This window comes from Salvelinus fontinalis, unplaced genomic scaffold, assembly GCF_029448725.1.
Source record: "Salvelinus fontinalis isolate EN_2023a unplaced genomic scaffold, ASM2944872v1 scaffold_1929, whole genome shotgun sequence".
In the NCBI taxonomy this organism is placed as follows: domain Eukaryota; kingdom Metazoa; phylum Chordata; class Actinopteri; order Salmoniformes; family Salmonidae; genus Salvelinus; species Salvelinus fontinalis.
This window is the reverse complement of record NW_026602138.1, coordinates 1-19776: the sequence shown is the minus strand read 5'-3', so window position 1 is coordinate 19776 and position 19776 is coordinate 1. Positions and strand designations below refer to the sequence as shown.

Sequence of the window (19776 nt, the reverse complement as noted above, 5' to 3'; positions counted from 1 at the left end):
CCACCGTGCTTCTACACCTGCATTCTAGCTGTTTGGGGTTTTAGGCTGGGTTTCTGTACAGCACTTCGAGATATTATCTGATGTACGAAGGGCTATATAAAATAAAATTGATTGATTGATTGTGGGAGAAGCTATAGGAGGACATCCTCCTACAATGAGCCCGTCCTCCTATAGCTTCTCCCACCAGCCTCCACTGTTCTCTTGTTATGTCAGTCACTGATAGTCACTCAATTAGCCATGTCAGCTAACAATTTGTTTAATAGGTAGTTAGTCTAGCCATCTATCTAAACACACAGGGCACGTGTCCAGGGGCCCTGAACTCCAGGGGGCCCCATTGATTTTGTTAGTCATTCTTATTAAGATATCATATTAACATGGCATATGTCATTACAAAATGTGTAGAATTGCAGGAAATGTGCTTTAAAACAGAAAAAAAGGCTAGAGGCGGCCCTGCAGACAGACTCACATGCTCAGTGACACAAAATATAAACTAGAAAGACAAACCCACATGATCCCAAACAGCTTACAATAAAACCTCTCTCAAGGCATTTTACAGAGAATGTAACAAATCCCACTCTGTCACAAGACTAATCTTTCTCTGTCTGTTTTCCAGATATCTTTATCTCTCGCACCCTCAGCCAGACACACTATCAGATCCAGTGATTATTCTGTATCTGCCTCTATTCATGGGTTATCACATGATTCTCCATCTTCAGTGAGGGCCTGTGATGAAAGTGTGGATCCTTTCTCTCTCTCTCTCTCTCTCTCTCTCTCGCTCTGTCTGTCTGTCGCTCTGTCTGTCTGTCTGTCTGTCTGTCTGTCTGTCTGTCTGTCTGTCTGTGTGCTGTTAGTGTATTAATATAGTCTGTCTGTCTGTCTGTCTGTCTGTCTGTCTGTCTGTCTGTCTGTCTGTCTGTGTGCTGTCCAAGTCAAACTATTAAAAATCTCTGGAGGAGTCCAACACTTTTGCAATAGCCTACCCTAAGAGACAGCAGAAAATGTAAATCTTCTGAAACTTATTGAAATGCTCAAGCCTGGCACATACTCCCACTGCCAACTCTCTCACCCCCTGTCTACCCTCTCTTCCCCCACCACAGTACCCATCACCCCCTCTGGCATACACTCTCTCTCCTCCCCCTGTCCCCCGCTTTGGCTGTCACACATAACTCAGTACATACACCCACGCCTAGAGGAAATATATAGTAACATATGAATGCATACTACAAAAATAGACTTGTACAGTAAACTATCAGTGTATCAGGTCTTAATGAAGTTTGAATTCAGCCAGAGAAATCCGAGGTTACAGTGAAATACATGGAAAAGTTTCTTACCTCTCACTCGTTCACTGCTGCTGGTGGCCTCACTGTTTTAACTTGCTCTTCTTTTCTGGGTTAAGTTTCTCTCCACCCTCCTCTCTCTCCCCTTCTGTCTCTCCCCTTAGCCTGCTCAGTTTTTTCCGTAGTTCTCTCCTCTCTCTTCCACTCCTTTTACCGTGCTTTTGCTTCCTCTTCTTCCCTTTCTTTGGCCCACTGTCAGTGTCAGATGAGTTGGCTGTCTTTTTCCCCTCTCTCCTCCCTCACCCAATTTCTCCGTTCCCTCTCTCTCTTCAAAACAGCTGCAGAAAATGAATTATCTGGCTCTTTGTACCACACCACTGGACAGCACCCCTCCCACTTCTGCTCTCTTTCCCTCTTTCTCTTTCTCCCTCTCTCTCTCTCTCTCTCTCTCTCTCTTCCTCTCTCTCTCCCTCTCTCTCTCTCTCTCTCTCTCTCTCTCTCCATGGAGTGTTAATGAAGTGTGCAGTGTTTTTGGCTTTTACTGTGTATGTGTGCCTGTGGTCTGGGGTAGCAACCTTTGACTAGGACTGTTACAGAGCACTGTGTATGTGTGCTATATAGAGCCTAAGGTTTTGTCATATAACTATATGTATGTATGTGTATGTATGTTGTTAAATACCACTACACAAGCCACAGAATCACATATTATATAGTCAAAGATAAGAAGAACAAAATTCCACCCCCTATACGTCCCCCTTGCCACTCCTCTATACATTCCCCAAGTGTGTTTGGGGGTCTGCCACAGCTGGTGAGGACATCCAGTGTGTGAGTGTGTGTGCATCTGAGTGTGTGTGTGAGAGAGAGAGAGAGAGAGAGAGAGAGAGAGAGGAGAGAGAGAGAGAGAGAGAGAGAGAGAGAGAGAGAGAGAGGGGAGAGAGAGAGAGAGAAAGGAGAGAGAGAGAGAGAGAGAGAGAGAGAGAGAGAGAATGTGTGTTTTACTTTAAAGCTGGGGATCTCTGGAGATGAATAGGAGGCCATATTACCAACAGCAGTCACTCACATACCTTATGATCTCATGCCTAATGCTTTGCTACACTTCTCTGTTCTGCCTTGCCAGGACTTGTCGTTTAAAAAATGTGACAGTTGAGCTGCTGACACAGTGACTCTGCAATGCAGGTGTGGCATTCAAGCTCATGTTATTGTCATGGTTCAGTACTTTGACTAAATTTGAATTTAAACAGTTTTGATTACTATGTTTAATACTTGTTGCTCATCCCAAATGATTCTGAACCTAAAACATTGGTCTGTCATTGAGGGGAAATACAGTATTATCAATCCACACATTATGCTTCCAAAAGTAGAACCACTCACACAACGTTACCATTATACTGAAGTGTATTATACTGAAGTGTATAATGGTAACTCTGGCAATAAAGTATCCTAATTACATGTTCTTTTTACCAATTAATCATGTATGCTTTGGCATGTATTGCCTCTCCAATGGTTATCTTATCCAAGACAAAATGTTGCAAGTAGTTAACAAATTAAATATGCATATAATACACTTTAAATACATTTTATTTCATAGTTCGACTTCAAGTTGTTAATTCTAAACAAGGTGAATGTATTTACTTAAGGCGCCTACGATAGGCAGCCAAAAAAATGGGGTCCTATTCTTTGGTCCTCCCAGAAATGACATATAAAACCGGCCATTTTGGTGGGTCAGCCTTTTCCTAAGGTTAAATTGGAGGGGCAGCACGTGGCTTGGTGAGTGTAAAGCTGGAAATTTTCGTCTAAACGATATAGCTAGATAGTTCCTTTCCTCAGCAGTCATGTTTTATTTAGTTAGACAGTAGACGAATTCCCTCGATGTGGCTAGTTAACGTTAGCAGCTTGCTAGCAAAGTAGTCGCTCTGGATAAGAGCGTCTGCTAAATGACTTAAATGTAAATGTAAATGTAGGCTAATTGTAGAACGTCAGCAGGAAGCTCATGTTGGCTAAGTAGTTAGCTATAGCTACTTAAACGTTTGTATGAAACTTTCAATTTATAATTTCTACTTCAGGCAAATCAAGTGTTAGGCTAAATCAAAACGAGATATATTTGCCAATACCCAAGAGGGTGAACCTTTCTATGGACACTGCTTAGCTAGCAAGTTACCTGGGGCATTGCGGTGTCTGGCACGTTGTCTGAAACCTCTCCTATGATGTTTTGCACTGGGCTCTGAAACTCTGTGGCGATAAAAGTGCTCTCTGGCTCTGACAGGCCAGAGTCTGAGGATGCTCGCGTCTACTGTAGTTAGTCTTGTCTGCTTGATTGCCCGTTGCAGATATTGTCCTTATGGTAGTCTTTTTCTATTGTCCAAAGGTTACGAGGCTGTCAGAGAACAATCCACAAGGTGAGTCTGGTTTTCTTTCATATGTACTTTGTTTTCCTATGATGTTTTGCACTGGGCTCTGAATTTCTGTGGCGAAAAAGTGCTCTCTGGCTCTGACAGGCCTGAGTCTGAGGATAATGTTAGTCTGAGTCTTGTAGATTTTTATTAATATTCATTGATTATTGTCCTAATGGAACTTATTTTCCCCAAAGGTGACAAGGCTAAGTCGATACCAAACTACAAGGTGAGCTTTAAGTACTAATATTACTAAAATTGAATCCTTGTTTTAATGTCTTTCTCCTGTGACGTTTTGCACTGGGCTCTGAATATCTGTGGCGATAAGGTGCTCTTGGCTCTGACAGGCTTGAGTCTGATAATTAATCCCATAGGATCCTTGTAGGTTGGGATGTAACTATTTTCAGACAGTTTTCTATCACTTTTTTCATGCAGATCTTGGACCTCCACAGAAGATGAGTGGTGATTAACATGGGGTGAGATCTTCAATGGATAACTTAGGGGCCTGTGTTTTGCACGAGGCACTGTTTTACCTGTATTTCCAGCATTATCCAGCTGGTGTCACTTCAGTCCCTTTATTTGTTTCAATCAACCAGCTCACCAATTTATCAAAGCAATAAGGATTATTTCCCCAACATGATCAAGATTGCGAAACAATATCCCTTTTGCTAATAATTCTGTAGATGTGGGAAGAATTGTTAATACAAGGGCTGACTCATCAATGGAAATGTGCTGACCTAAGTGAGATTCTTTATTAATGTTCCTGATTGTTATGTAAGTCTGAAACATTAAAATATTTTTATCAGATACTCTGGGTCATGTCTTTTTAACTTTACTGGTGAGCTCCCCCATGCAAATGGTCAATTTATTTGTACATGGAATAAATGACCACTCAATTTTATTTCTGGATCTTTATTATAATTATATTTTATTAATCTCTTAACATTTGACATTCATATATTTATGTTTATATGAATGTGCATACGTGTATCACATTCTGTAAGTTACTGTTCATCTGCTCATACTTCTCATCAGTTTAAAATATTCTCTTAAACAAGATGGTGCTTTCTATACAGCCAGATCCTGACAGCGTAATTATACACCTCTTGAATCCTGCTATGAGATGGTGGTGAAAAACACTGCAAAAGAAGTTTGTCACTGCCACATTTACCCAACACTAGTAAATGGTAAGGTTGTCATAGCAGCAGGGACAGGCATTCATACCTTATTCTAAGAGGAATGTGATAATGAACCCATTGCATAATGCAGTGACTGTAAACCAGCTGAACAGTACATAGTCTCTCACAGTGCAGCAGCTGTGTAGGGGGCTTTCTGCAGGGAGTTGATGCCTGGAGGACATGCAGAACAGAGGTCTTCCATAGGGAATGGAGCGAGCGGTACAGAAAGCACTTCAGTTAAATAACATTGTACCTTCATTTGGAAGACAGATTCTTTAGAACTTAAGGGTAAGATTTCTTACATCTTAAACCATAATTGGGATGAGCATTATTTTCATCGTCCTTATTGCTATATCACAAACATCATTCCCCATCCTGAACTCTGCTCATGTAAGGCGGTCTACACAGGCAGCCCAATTCTGATATTTTTCCCACTAATTGGTCATTTGACAAATCACTTTTTTTCAGATCTGTCAAAAAAAACAAGTGAAGTACTGCATTGTTCTGCCTGTGTAAACAGCTGACGTGTGTAGCGTGTGGGCATAAGGACAAGGATCTGAAGGCCTCACATTCCTCCAGAGTGAGATGGAAAGCACTCATGCATGTAACCTGCCAATACCCTCCCACTGCTGGGGTGTGTTTTAGGACTCCAATATGGTGTCTAGTAGTAAATAGAGAAAATGGAAGAGCCCTTATTTGATTTTAGTGATGGAGAAAAGAGACTTTCAACTGATAGCACCCAATCCAACTGTAAATGCAAGGTGAAAATAGGTTAATAGTATAATTCCTGTGAAATGACAAATCAGGGGTATTTAACCTTTCCTTGCTCAGGGAGCCCCTCCCGTGCAAACGGGCGACCCAGGGACCCCATCATACATTTTCTCATCAGGTGATTGACAATGGAATGGTGAAGTAATCAACATTTAAAAATAGATTTGGTAGATAATTTGTCATTATTTTGAACTCCCCACAATTGGAAGAGGAAGTGTGTAAACTAACACAGCCTATTACCTAGAAAGGTCATTTAAACACTTTCACTAAGAACAACTGTTTAGCTAGTTAAACAAAGGTTTGCCATGTGTTGCCAAAAATGTATGTCCAAGTCAAGAAATATTTCCAGCAGCACTGCCACACTGGAAACTTATACACGTGTGCTGTTTCAAAGCCTATGTCAGACACTCGTGTCATTATTGGCTTCAATGAGTGTAATTTGCTCTATATTAGGAGTTGATGAAAGTTGACATAATTATAAAGAAGATATTCTCCACTGTAGGTATGTAATTCAAAATGTTTATTCTGTTATTGGTAGTGATATAAAAATCACGTTTTGTTTTGTGGGTTTTGCGGACCCCCGGTTGAATAGCCCTGACATAAATTCATGTTTAAATGAGGAGATAGATAAACAATGAAATATCAATAAATAAAATACTACTTTAATGATCCATAATGACTTGAAATGTACAAAATAGAAACATTTGATGTGAATAATTATATGCATCTTTTTCACAATAACATTTGTCTCGTGGCCATTTCCAGGGCACAATAGCTACATCTTGATCTGCATAAAATGTGAATAATGACAATGTAGTGAATCTAACTTTGGCTTCCACACAGTGAGGTTTAAAGTGATACGTTAATTCACAGCTTTATACACAGACACTGCCTCAACTTGAGAGGAAGCTTGGATGGCAGAGGAATTCTTGCATAAAAATATATTTAGGGCTAGATTCAACCCAGAACGCGGAATATCCTCGTTATAGCGCAATTGACATTGAGAGGTCATTTCCAATTGAGCCGACAAATGCAGTGTTTACTGTGAATGCAGTCTCCGCGAATGCGGGAACATTGTCTTTAAATGCCAATCGTGCTATAACGCGGCTCTTCCACCCTCCGGATTGAATCTAGGCCTCAATGTCAATCTGAAGCATACATCAGTCAAACCTTAATTTCAAAATATTATACTAAAACAAGAGCGCAAAGGAAATGTGGTGTTTTTATGACTAGACAAAAGCCTTGATATGTAAAGCATTTTGTACATCAAAAGAAATAAATGTTTTTTCTGTATTTTTGGAAGTAACAATATAGTTTTATATTTATATACATTTTAAATTGTTAGACACCATGGTGTCATACTTTGACCTACAGTCATGAATCTCAACAATTTTATAGGATTATATCGACTAACACTACTGGCAAAATTATGAAAATACATTGCCTAAAATGCAAGAGCGCCACCTCAGCCATGAAAGGCAGAACGGGGAACTTCACCTTATAACAGTAAGGACGATGATAGTAATGATAATAGTAACAATAATTCTCTTCATATCAATAGCAGTATTCCAGACCCATTTTAAGTAAAAAAAAAATTGTTGTAAGAACAATTGTAGTATTAAAACAGAACATATCTCTCCTCCCACTCATTTGGGCCTCCGTTCATGTTCTCATGCTTCTGTAGAAAGAGTTTCTGGAAGGAGTGGGGGGATTGGGTGGGAAAGAGGAAGATTTGGCAGTTTGTTTCTCTTTCCCTCCCCTCTCCTTTTCAGTCTCCTTGCACAGAGAACTTTAGAGCGGTTGAATAGCAGTTGCTTCGATGCTTCGAAAGTCTTTCGTATAAATGGAGTCAATCTTCAATGAGATACTGTTTATGTCACGTATTCCCTCCATCTCTGAAATCACAGTCCCTTTTAGTATCAGATACATCTTGGATCCAAACAAATATATTTAAGGTGTCCCATTAATACTAACACAAACTCTGTGTGTGTGTGAGAGAATGTGAATATGTGTGTACATTACATACATGAGCATTTGTAAGTGTGCATTTCTATATTGGTCAGTATAGTGATCTGTGTTATTGAGTGAGAGGATGTACATGTCTGTGTGTTTGTTTCTATGCTGTTGGTCTGGGCACTTATTTTTGCTACAGATTTGTAATACAGTGACCAGTCTGTATATAATATGCCGTTATAAGACTTAAGATGATAAAGAAGCTATAGAGAAATAGAATGTGTTTACAGGTCCTTATCGAAGGGCCTTCAGTGAGCATGGAGCCATCCCATTGGTGAGGTAAAAACTGACAACCAATCACACACAGTCATACAGACAGGTTTCCTCCAGACACAGCCACTACAGTCAAGTGACGATTTACCCGTCAAGCTCTTTCCAACAGGGGACCAGTCATATCATTCAGTCCAACAGATAGGGGCTCCGCTACGACATTACCCAAGACATGCATGTAGGCTGCCACCTTGTCTCATTCATGCCCATATTCTGAACTACAGAATATGGACATGAATATTCATCCCAATAAATCGCTCCAGCAATGACATTCACTCAGACAAAGAGCTCTTAACATTTCTATTCACTCACACAGGTTTTCATTAACTGCACTCCACTAACTGTAAGGGGAGTCTCTACTGAAACTGAACACATCTGAACAGCCAGCTATGGAGCCAACAACAGTCAAGCAAGACAGCTACTGTACCTAATCCTTACCCTAGGGTAGAGAGGAGGAGCTAGACAGCTAACTAACTCTAGGGTAGAGAGGAGGAGCTAGACAGCTAACTAACCCTAGGGTAGAGAGGAGGAGCTAGACAGCTAACTAACCCTAGGGTAGAGAGGAGGAGCTAGACAGCTAACTAACCCTAGGGTAGAGAGGAGGAGCTAGACAGCTAACTAACCCTAGGGTAGAGAGGAGGAGCTAGATAGCTAACTAACCCTAGGGTAGAGAGGAGGAGCTAGACAGCTAACTAACCCTAGGGTAGAGAGGAGGAGCTAGACAGCTAACTAACCCTAGGGTAGAGAGGAGAAGCTACCTAACCCTAGGGTAGAGAGGAGGAGCTAGACAGCTAACTAACCCTTGGTTAGAGAGGAGGAGCTACCTAACCCTAGGGTAGAGAGGAGGAGCTAGACAGCTAACTAACCCTTGGTTAGAGAGGAGGAGCTACCTAACCCTAGGGTAGAGAGGAGGAACTAGAGCTACACGGAGGAGAAAGCACTAACTAGTGTTAATAATGAGGACAATCCTCGTTCTCTCTTTCCCCGACAACACTAGGAACTGATGAAAAAGCTAAACAACATTTGATTGTTTCTCTCAATATTTTGGGCTAAATTTTGTCACTATTTTACTCCTATTGTTATTTGTTGCCTCAATCTACATTGTCATTCCATCCTCGTAGTGTTTGTGTGTGTGTGTTGACAGAGTCAGTGCTTGTGTGTGTTACTGTATTTGTGTGCATGCGAGTGGATCTGTGTGAGTCAGCTACCAGGCCCTGAGTACCAGGCATTGGTCAGCCCTTTTTCCATCCCTCATTTCCCCTCTCTTTTCCTGATTGGTCCTCCCTCTGGGTGAAATCAGGTCCTCTGCGTTTGTTGTATGAATCCATCATGGATAGCAGCAGTTGTGGCCTCTCTCTCTCTCCTGTTCCCTCACTGACTCCATCCCCCCTCCTTTCTCTTTCTCTTCTCAACTCCGACTCCCATCATCCCTTCTTCCTCGTGGTGACAGAGCAGAAATGGGAAAAGGAGAGCTGGAGAGCCTTGGGAAAGAAAAGAGAGATGAAAGTCATAATGTTTTGTTTGTTTGAGCCAGTAATGGACGCTTTAACAAGAGTAAGAGCTGCCCCAGTGCCATACTATCTGATTAACACATTCATGAATTTTGAGCCTGATTTCAATTCAAGAGACGAGAGAGACAGGAGAGGGAGACAGGAGAGAGAGAGGGGAGAGAGAGGATAGAGACAAGAGAGACAGAAGAGAGAGGTGAGAGAGGACAGAGACGGAGGGGGATAGGCAGAGGTTTACAACCTGGCATAGGATTTGTTTTATCTTTGTTTATTTTACAAGACAGGCCTATCTCTGTACTCTTATCCTCTCACCCTGCTCCCTCTCACCTATCCATCGCTCTTCCCCTTACCTGTCAGACACTCTCTTCAGAGCACGTTCGATGTTCATGCGGTGTCCGACGCGCGTCACCCCCAGGTCCAGATAGTCCTCCTTGGTGAGGGAGGGCAGGTGAGTGCCGTCGATCTCGTTGTCCAGGAAATGCTCCCTGTGCTCGCCCAGGTTCAGGTATCCCAGCCAATCAGCCACGTCATATTTGGTCCAATAAGGCAGTGGCTTGGAGGCAAAGGGCTTGGAGGGGGATGGGGGAGGGAGGTGGGGGTAGCTCAGGCAGGGGGGAGCGGGGAGAGGGTGAAGGGGAGGGGATGAGCTACCAGATAAAAAGTGTGTGGGGGAGAGCGAGCGAGACACCAACAGGGAGGCGTTTGGGGGAGGAGGGGCGCCAGAGGGGGCGAAGAGAGGAGGGGAGGGGGAGAAGTAGGGGTCCCCCATGTGGTTAGCGGGCGAGGGCGGGGTCATAGAGCCACGGAGCTCGTAGAGGCTGCTGTAGAGGGGTGTGGTGGGGAGGAGGGGGAGGGAGGAGGGGCGGGGTGGACCCAGTTTGGGCCTCTCTGAGGGGGAGATGAGGGGACTTGGGGCTCTCCTACGCTGCAGGTGGTGGGACTCTGCCTTCCTAGACTCTCTACTTGGAATGAACTGGAACTCCAGGGCTTTGGTACGATACACAGGCCGGTGTTTAGGGGAGGTGGGATAAGGGGAGTAGGTGGGGGAGGACAGGGGGGAGTGGGAGCGTGAAGGGGGCTGTACGGCAGCCACAGGGGGCTGGGGGGACGGGGGACGGTTCCAGTTGGGGTACTGGGAGGAAGGGGTGGGGGACAGGGACAGGGCGGGCTGGGAGTGGTGGATAGGGGAGGGGGACAGGGAACGAACTGGGGGGGGGTTCAGGGCCGAGGCGGAGTCTTCTGAAAACCTAGGGACAGAAAAGAAGGAATGACAATGACACATACTGTACCTACGGTACATAGAGGGGTTATTCATAACACGTTACCCAACCTCACCACCACTATTCATAACACGTTACCCAACCTCACCACCACTATTCATAACACATTACCCAACCTCACCACCACTATTCATAACACGTTACCCAACCTCACCACCACTATTCATAACACATTACCCAACCTCACCACCACTATTCATAACACGTTACCCAACCTCACCACCACTATTCATAACACGTTACCCAACCTCACCACCACTATTCATAACACCTTACCCAACCTCACCACCACTATTCATAACACATTACCCAACCTCACCACCACTATTCATAACACATGAACCTTACCACCACTATTCATAACACGTAACCCAACCTCACCACCACTATTCATAACACCTTACCCAACCTCACCACCACTATTCAAAACACATAACCCAACCTCACCACCACTATTCATAACACCTTACCCAACCTCACCCTATTCATAACACGTTACCCAACCTCACCACCACTATTCATAACACATTACCCAACCTCACCACCACTATTCATAACACCTTACCCAACCTCACCACCACTATTAATAACATGTTACCCAACCTCACCACCACTATTCATAACACATTACCCAACCTCACCACCACTATTCATAACTTGTTACCCAACCTCACCACCACTATTCATAACATGTTACCCAACCTCACCACCACTATTCATAACACATTACCCAACATCACCACCAATATTCATAACACGTTACCCAACCTCACCACCACTATTCATAACACATTAACATCACCACCACTATTCATAACACGTTACCCAACCTCACCACCACTATTCATAACACGTTACCCAACCTCACCACCACTATTCATAACACATTACCCAACCTCACCATCACTATTCATAACACATTACCCAACCTCACCACCACTATTCATAACACGTTACCCAACCCCACCACCACTATTCATAACACGTTACCCAACCTCACCACCACTATTCATAACACGTTACCCAACCTCACCACCACTATTCGTAACACATTAACCTCACCACCACTATTCATAACACGTTACCCAACCTCACCACCACTATTCATAACACATTACCCAACCTCACCACCACTATTCATAACACATTACCCAACCTCACCACCACTATTCATAACACATTACCCAACCTCACCACCACTATTCATAACACATTACCCAACCTCACCACCACTATTCATAACACGTTACCCAACCTCACCACCACTATTCATAACACATTACCCAACCTCACCACCACTATTCATAACACGTTACCCAACCTCACCACCACTATTCATAACACATTACCCAACCTCACCACCACTATTCATAACACCTTACCCAACCTCACCACCACTATTAATAACACGTTACCCAACCTCACCACCACTATTCATAACACATTACCCAACCTCACCACCACTATTCATAACACGTTACCCAACCTCACCACCACTATTCATAACACATTACCCAACCGCACCACCGCTATTCATAACTTGTTACCCAACCTCACCACCACTATTCATAACATGTTACCCAACCTCACCACCACTATTCATAACACGTTACCCAACCTCACCACCACTATTCATAACACGTTACCCAACCTCACCACCACTATTCATAACACATTAACCTCACCACCACTATTAATAACACGTTACCCAACCTCACCACCACTATTCATAACACATTAACCTCACCACCACTATTCAAAACACATAACCCAACCTCACCACCACTATTCATAACACCTTACCCAACCTCACCACCACTATTCATAACACCTTACCCAACCTCACCACCACTATTCATAACACATTACCCAACCTCACCACCACTATTCATAACACGTTACCCAACCTCACCACCGCTATTCATAACACATTACCCAACCTCACCACCGCTATTCATAACTTGTTACCCAACATCACCACCACTATTCATAACACATTACCCAACCTCACCACCACTATTCATAACACATTAACCTCACCACCACTATTCATAACACATTACCCAACCTCACCACCACTATTCATAACACATTAACCTCACCACCACTATTCATAACACGTTACCCAACCTCACCACCACTATTCATAACACGTTACCCAACCTCACCACCACTATTCATAACACGTTACCCAACCTCACCACCACTATTCATAACACGTTACCCAACCTCACCACCACTATTCATAACACGTTACCCAACCTCACCACCACTATTCATAACACATTACCCAACCTCACCACCACTATTCATAACACGTTACCCAACCTCACCACCACTATTCATAACACCTTACCCAACCTCACCACCACTATTCATAACACATTACCCAACCTCACCACCACTATTCATAACACATGAACCTTACCACCACTATTCATAACACGTAACCCAACCTCACCACCACTATTCATAACACATTACCCAACCTCACCACCACTATTCAAAACACATTACCCAACCTCACCACCGCTATTCATAACACCTTACCCAACCTCACCACCACTATTCATAACACATTACCCAACCTCACCACCACTATTCATAACACATTACCCAACCTCACCACCACTATTCATAACACGTTACCCAACCTCACCACCGCTATTCATAACTTGTTACCCAAATTCACCACCACTATTCATAACACGTTACCCAACCTCACCACCACTATTCATAACACATTACCCAACCTCACCACCACTATTCATAACACGTTACCCAACCTCACCACGACTATTCATAACACATTACCCAACCTCACCACCACTATTCATAACACGTTACCCAACCTCACCACCACTATTCATAACACATTACCCAACCTCACCACCACTATTCATAACACATTACCCAACCTCACCACCACTATTCATAACTCATTAACCTCACCACCACTATTCATAACACATTACCCAACCCCACCACCGCTATTCATAACACATTACCCAACCTCACCACCACTATTCATAACACATTACCCAACCTCACCACCACTATTCATAACACATTACCCAACCTCACCACCACTATTCATAACACATTAACCTCACCACCACTATTCATAACACGTTACCCAACCTCACCACCACTATTCATAACACATTACCCAACCTCACCACCACTATTCATAACACCTTACCCAACCTCACCACCACTATTCATAACACATTAACCTCACCACCACTATTCATAACACGTTACCCAACCTCACCACCACTATTCATAACACATTACCCAACCTCACCACCGCTATTCATAACACCTTACCCAACCTCACCACCACTATTCATAACACATTACCCAACCTCACCACCACTATTCATAACACCTTACCCAACCTCACCACCACTATTCATAACACGTTACCCAACCTCACCACCACTATTCATAACACATTACCCAACCTCACCACCACTATTCATAACACATTACCCAACCTCACCACCACTATTCATAACACATTACCCAACCTCACCACCACTATTCATAACACATTAACCTCACCACCACTATTCATAACACGTTACCCAACCTCACCACCACTATTCATAACACATTACCCAACCTCACCACCACTATTCATAACACGTTACCCAACCTCACCACCACTATTCATAACACGTTACCCAACCTCACCACCACTATTCATAACACATTACCCAACCTCACCACCACTATTCATAACACATTAACCTCACCACCACTATTCATAACACGTTACCCAACCTCACCACCGCTATTCATAACACATTACCCAACCTCACCACCACTATTCATAACACGTTACCCAACCTCACCACCACTATTCATAACACGTTACCCAACCTCACCACCACTATTCATAACACATTACCCAACCTCACCACCACTATTCATAACACATTAACCTCACCACCACTATTCATAACACGTTACCCAACCTCACCACCGCTATTCATAACACATTACCCAACCTCACCACCACTATTCATAACACGTTACCCAACCTCACCACCACTATTCATAACACATTACCCAACCTCACCACCACTATTCATAACACATTACCCAACCTCACCACCACTATTCATAACACATTACCCAACCTCACCACCACTATTCATAACACGTTACCCAACCTCACCACCGCTATTCATAACACATTACCCAACCTCACCACCACTATTCATAACACGTTACCCAACCTCGCCACCACTATTCATAACACATGAACCTTACCACCACTATTCATAACACGTAACCCAACCTCACCACCACTATTCATAACACATTACCCAACCTCACCACCACTATTCAAAACACATAACCCAACCTCACCACCACTATTCATAACACCTTACCCAACCTCACCCTATTCATAACACGTTACCCAACCTCACCACCACTATTCATAACACATTACCCAACCTCACCACCACTATTCATAACACCTTACCCAACCTCACCACCACTATTAATAACATGTTACCCAACCTCACCACCACTATTCATAACACATTACCCAACCTCACCACCACTATTCATAACTTGTTACCCAACCTCACCACCACTATTCATAACATGTTACCCAACCTCACCACCACTATTCATAACACATTACCCAACATCACCACCACTATTCATAACACGTTACCCAACCTCACCACCACTATTCATAACACATTAACATCACCACCACTATTCATAACACGTTACCCAACCTCACCACCACTATTCATAACACGTTACCCAACCTCACCACCACTATTCATAACACATTACCCAACCTCACCATCACTATTCATAACACATTACCCAACCTCACCACCACTATTCATAACACGTTACCCAACCCCACCACCACTATTCATAACACGTTACCCAACCTCACCACCACTATTCATAACACGTTACCCAACCTCACCACCACTATTCGTAACACATTAACCTCACCACCACTATTCATAACACGTTACCCAACCTCACCACCACTATTCATAACACATTACCCAACCTCACCACCACTATTCATAACACATTACCCAACCTCACCACCACTATTCATAACACATTACCCAACCTCACCACCACTATTCATAACACATTACCCAACCTCACCACCACTATTCATAACACGTTACCCAACCTCACCACCACTATTCATAACACATTACCCAACCTCACCACCACTATTCATAACACGTTACCCAACCTCACCACCACTATTCATAACACATTACCCAACCTCACCACCACTATTCATAACACCTTACCCAACCTCACCACCACTATTAATAACACGTTACCCAACCTCACCACCACTATTCATAACACATTACCCAACCTCACCACCACTATTCATAACACGTTACCCAACCTCACCACCACTATTCATAACACATTACCCAACCGCACCACCGCTATTCATAACTTGTTACCCAACCTCACCACCACTATTCATAACATGTTACCCAACCTCACCACCACTATTCATAACACGTTACCCAACCTCACCACCACTATTCATAACACGTTACCCAACCTCACCACCACTATTCATAACACATTAACCTCACCACCACTATTAATAACACGTTACCCAACCTCACCACCACTATTCATAACACATTAACCTCACCACCACTATTCAAAACACATAACCCAACCTCACCACCACTATTCATAACACCTTACCCAACCTCACCACCACTATTCATAACACCTTACCCAACCTCACCACCACTATTCATAACACATTACCCAACCTCACCACCACTATTCATAACACGTTACCCAACCTCACCACCGCTATTCATAACACATTACCCAACCTCACCACCGCTATTCATAACTTGTTACCCAACATCACCACCACTATTCATAACACATTACCCAACCTCACCACCACTATTCATAACACATTAACCTCACCACCACTATTCATAACACATTACCCAACCTCACCACCACTATTCATAACACATTAACCTCACCACCACTATTCATAACACGTTACCCAACCTCACCACCACTATTCATAACACGTTACCCAACCTCACCACCACTATTCATAACACGTTACCCAACCTCACCACCACTATTCATAACACGTTACCCAACCTCACCACCACTATTCATAACACGTTACCCAACCTCACCACCACTATTTATAACACATTACCCAACCTCACCACCACTATTCATAACACGTTACCCAACCTCACCACCACTATTCATAACACCTTACCCAACCTCACCACCACTATTCATAACACATTACCCAACCTCACCACCACTATTCATAACACATGAACCTTACCACCACTATTCATAACACGTAACCCAACCTCACCACCACTATTCATAACACATTACCCAACCTCACCACCACTATTCAAAACACATTACCCAACCTCACCACCGCTATTCATAACACCTTACCCAACCTCACCACCACTATTCATAACACATTACCCAACCTCACCACCACTATTCATAACACATTACCCAACCTCACCACCACTATTCATAACACGTTACCCAACCTCACCACCGCTATTCATAACTTGTTACCCAAATTCACCACCACTATTCATAACACGTTACCCAACCTCACCACCACTATTCATAACACATTACCCAACCTCACCACCACTATTCATAACACGTTACCCAACCTCACCACGACTATTCATAACACATTACCCAACCTCACCACCACTATTCATAACACGTTACCCAACCTCACCACCACTATTCATAACACATTACCCAACCTCACCACCACTATTCATAACACATTACCCAACCTCACCACCACTATTCATAACACATTAACCTCACCACCACTATTCATAACACATTACCCAACCCCACCACCGCTATTCATAACACATTACCCAACCTCACCACCACTATTCATAACACATTACCCAACCTCACCACCACTATTCATAACACATTACCCAACCTCACCACCACTATTCATAACACATTAACCTCACCACCACTATTCATAACACGTTACCCAACCTCACCACCACTATTCATAACACATTACCCAACCTCACCACCACTATTCATAACACCTTACCCAACCTCACCACCACTATTCATAACACATTAACCTCACCACCACTATTCATAACACGTTACCCAACCTCACCACCACTATTCATAACACATTACCCAACCTCACCACCGCTATTCATAACACCTTACCCAACCTCACCACCACTATTCATAACACATTACCCAACCTCACCACCACTATTCATAACACCTTACCCAACCTCACCACCACTATTCATAACACGTTACCCAACCTCACCACCACTATTCATAACACATTACCCAACCTCACCACCACTATTCATAACACATTACCCAACCTCACCACCACTATTCATAACACATTACCCAACCTCACCACCACTATTCATAACACATTAACCTCACCACCACTATTCATAACACGTTACCCAACCTCACCACCACTATTCATAACACATTACCCAACCTCACCACCACTATTCATAACACGTTACCCAACCTCACCACCACTATTCATAACACGTTACCCAACCTCACCACCACTATTCATAACACATTACCCAACCTCACCACCACTATTCATAACACATTAACCTCACCACCACTATTCATAACACGTTACCCAACCTCACCACCACTATTCATAACACGTTACCCAACCTCACCACCACTATTCATAACACGTTACCCAACCTCACCACCACTATTCATAACACGTTACCCAACCTCACCACCGCTATTCATAACACATTACCCAACCTCACCACCGCTATTCATAACACATTACCCAACCTCACCACCGCTATTCATAACACATTACCCAACCTCACCACCACTATTCATAACACATTACCCAACCTCACCACCACTATTCATAACACATTAACCTCACCACCACTATTCATAACACGTTACCCAACCTCACCACCACTATTCATAACACGTTACCCAACCTCACCACCACTATTCATAACACGTTACCCAACCTCACCACCACTATTCATAACACGTTACCCAACCTCACCACCACTATTCATAACACATTACCCAACCTCACCACCACTATTCATAACACATTAACCTCACCACCACTATTCATAACACGTTACCCAACCTCACCACCACTATTCATAACACGTTACCCAACCTCACCACCACTATTCATAACACGTTACCCAACCTCACCACCACTATTCATAACACATTACCCAACCTCACCACCACTATTCATAACACATTACCCAACCTCACCACCACTATTCATAACACATTACCCAACCTCACCACCACTATTCATAACACGTTACCCAACCTCACCACCGCTATTCATAACACATTACCCAACCTCACCACCACTATTCATAACACGTTACCCAACCTCACCACCACTATTCATAACACGTTACCCAACCTCACCATCGCTATTCATAACACATTACCCAACCTCACCATCGCTATTCATAACACGTTACCCAACCTCACCACCACTATTCATAACACATTAACCTCACCACCACTATTCATAACACGTTACCCAACCTCACCACCGCTATTCATAACACGTTACCCAACCTCACCACCACTATTCATAACACATTAACCTCACCACCACTATTCATAACACATTACCCAACCTCACCACCACTATTCATAACACGTTACCCAACCTCACCACCACTATTCACTAGTAGCCTACACCTGAAGATGAACATTGTTAGATTGGCTATCAATATGAGGCTCAGGATGTTAACAGCAGCTAATTGCTATTAAAGTTGTGCTGAGTAGACAGGAACTTGCTTTTCTTTTCTCTGGCTGTTGAAACACAGGCAGTAAATTGAAGAAAGGGGAAATGTTTTATGTCCAGTCAAACGGACAGTGTGTGAGAAAGGAGGAGTGCAATTACCTGTTTCTGGTGGAGAGACATAAAGCAGACGGAGACAAAAGCATGGGACATAAAAATGGGGAAGAATTTACATAGTAAAACACACTCACTC

The 19776-nt window shown here is 43.3% G+C and overlaps 1 protein-coding gene, 1 long non-coding RNA gene and 2 other non-coding genes across 15 annotated transcripts; 3 read left to right on the top strand and 1 right to left on the bottom strand.

Moving 5' to 3' along the window:
• The first annotated feature begins 2998 nt into the window (after positions 1-2998).
• LOC129850305 (uncharacterized) lies at positions 2999-4476 on the top strand. Its single transcript, XR_008758769.1, has 4 exons — positions 2999-3044; positions 3643-3673; positions 3865-3896; positions 4103-4476. It is a non-coding gene; the product is annotated as an uncharacterized LOC129850305 (long non-coding RNA).
• Positions 3471-3559, top strand: LOC129850307 (small nucleolar RNA SNORD88). The gene has a single exon (XR_008758771.1). It is a non-coding gene; the product is annotated as a small nucleolar RNA SNORD88 (small nucleolar RNA).
• Positions 3704-3791, top strand: LOC129850306 (small nucleolar RNA SNORD88). Its single transcript, XR_008758770.1, has one exon. It is a non-coding gene; the product is annotated as a small nucleolar RNA SNORD88 (small nucleolar RNA).
• An 87-nt stretch (positions 4477-4563) lies between the features above and the next one.
• LOC129850304 (SH3 and multiple ankyrin repeat domains protein 1-like) lies at positions 4564-19770 on the bottom strand. Of its 12 annotated transcripts, none has more exons than XM_055916776.1 (3): positions 12529-19770; positions 9758-12074; positions 4564-9380 (listed from the first exon to the last, which is right to left on the bottom strand). In XM_055916776.1, exons 2-3 carry the CDS (start codon positions 10720-10722, stop codon positions 9308-9310), a joined length of 1038 nt encoding a protein of 345 aa, XP_055772751.1. In that variant the 5' UTR covers positions 10723-12074; positions 12529-19770; the 3' UTR covers positions 4564-9307. The 12 variants fall into 12 exon arrangements, with proteins under 12 accessions (XP_055772751.1, XP_055772752.1, XP_055772755.1 ...); XM_055916777.1 differs by having other exon boundaries at positions 9758-12722; positions 12756-19770; XM_055916780.1 differs by having other exon boundaries at positions 9758-12367; positions 12785-19770.
• Positions 19771-19776: the final 6 nt, after the last annotated feature.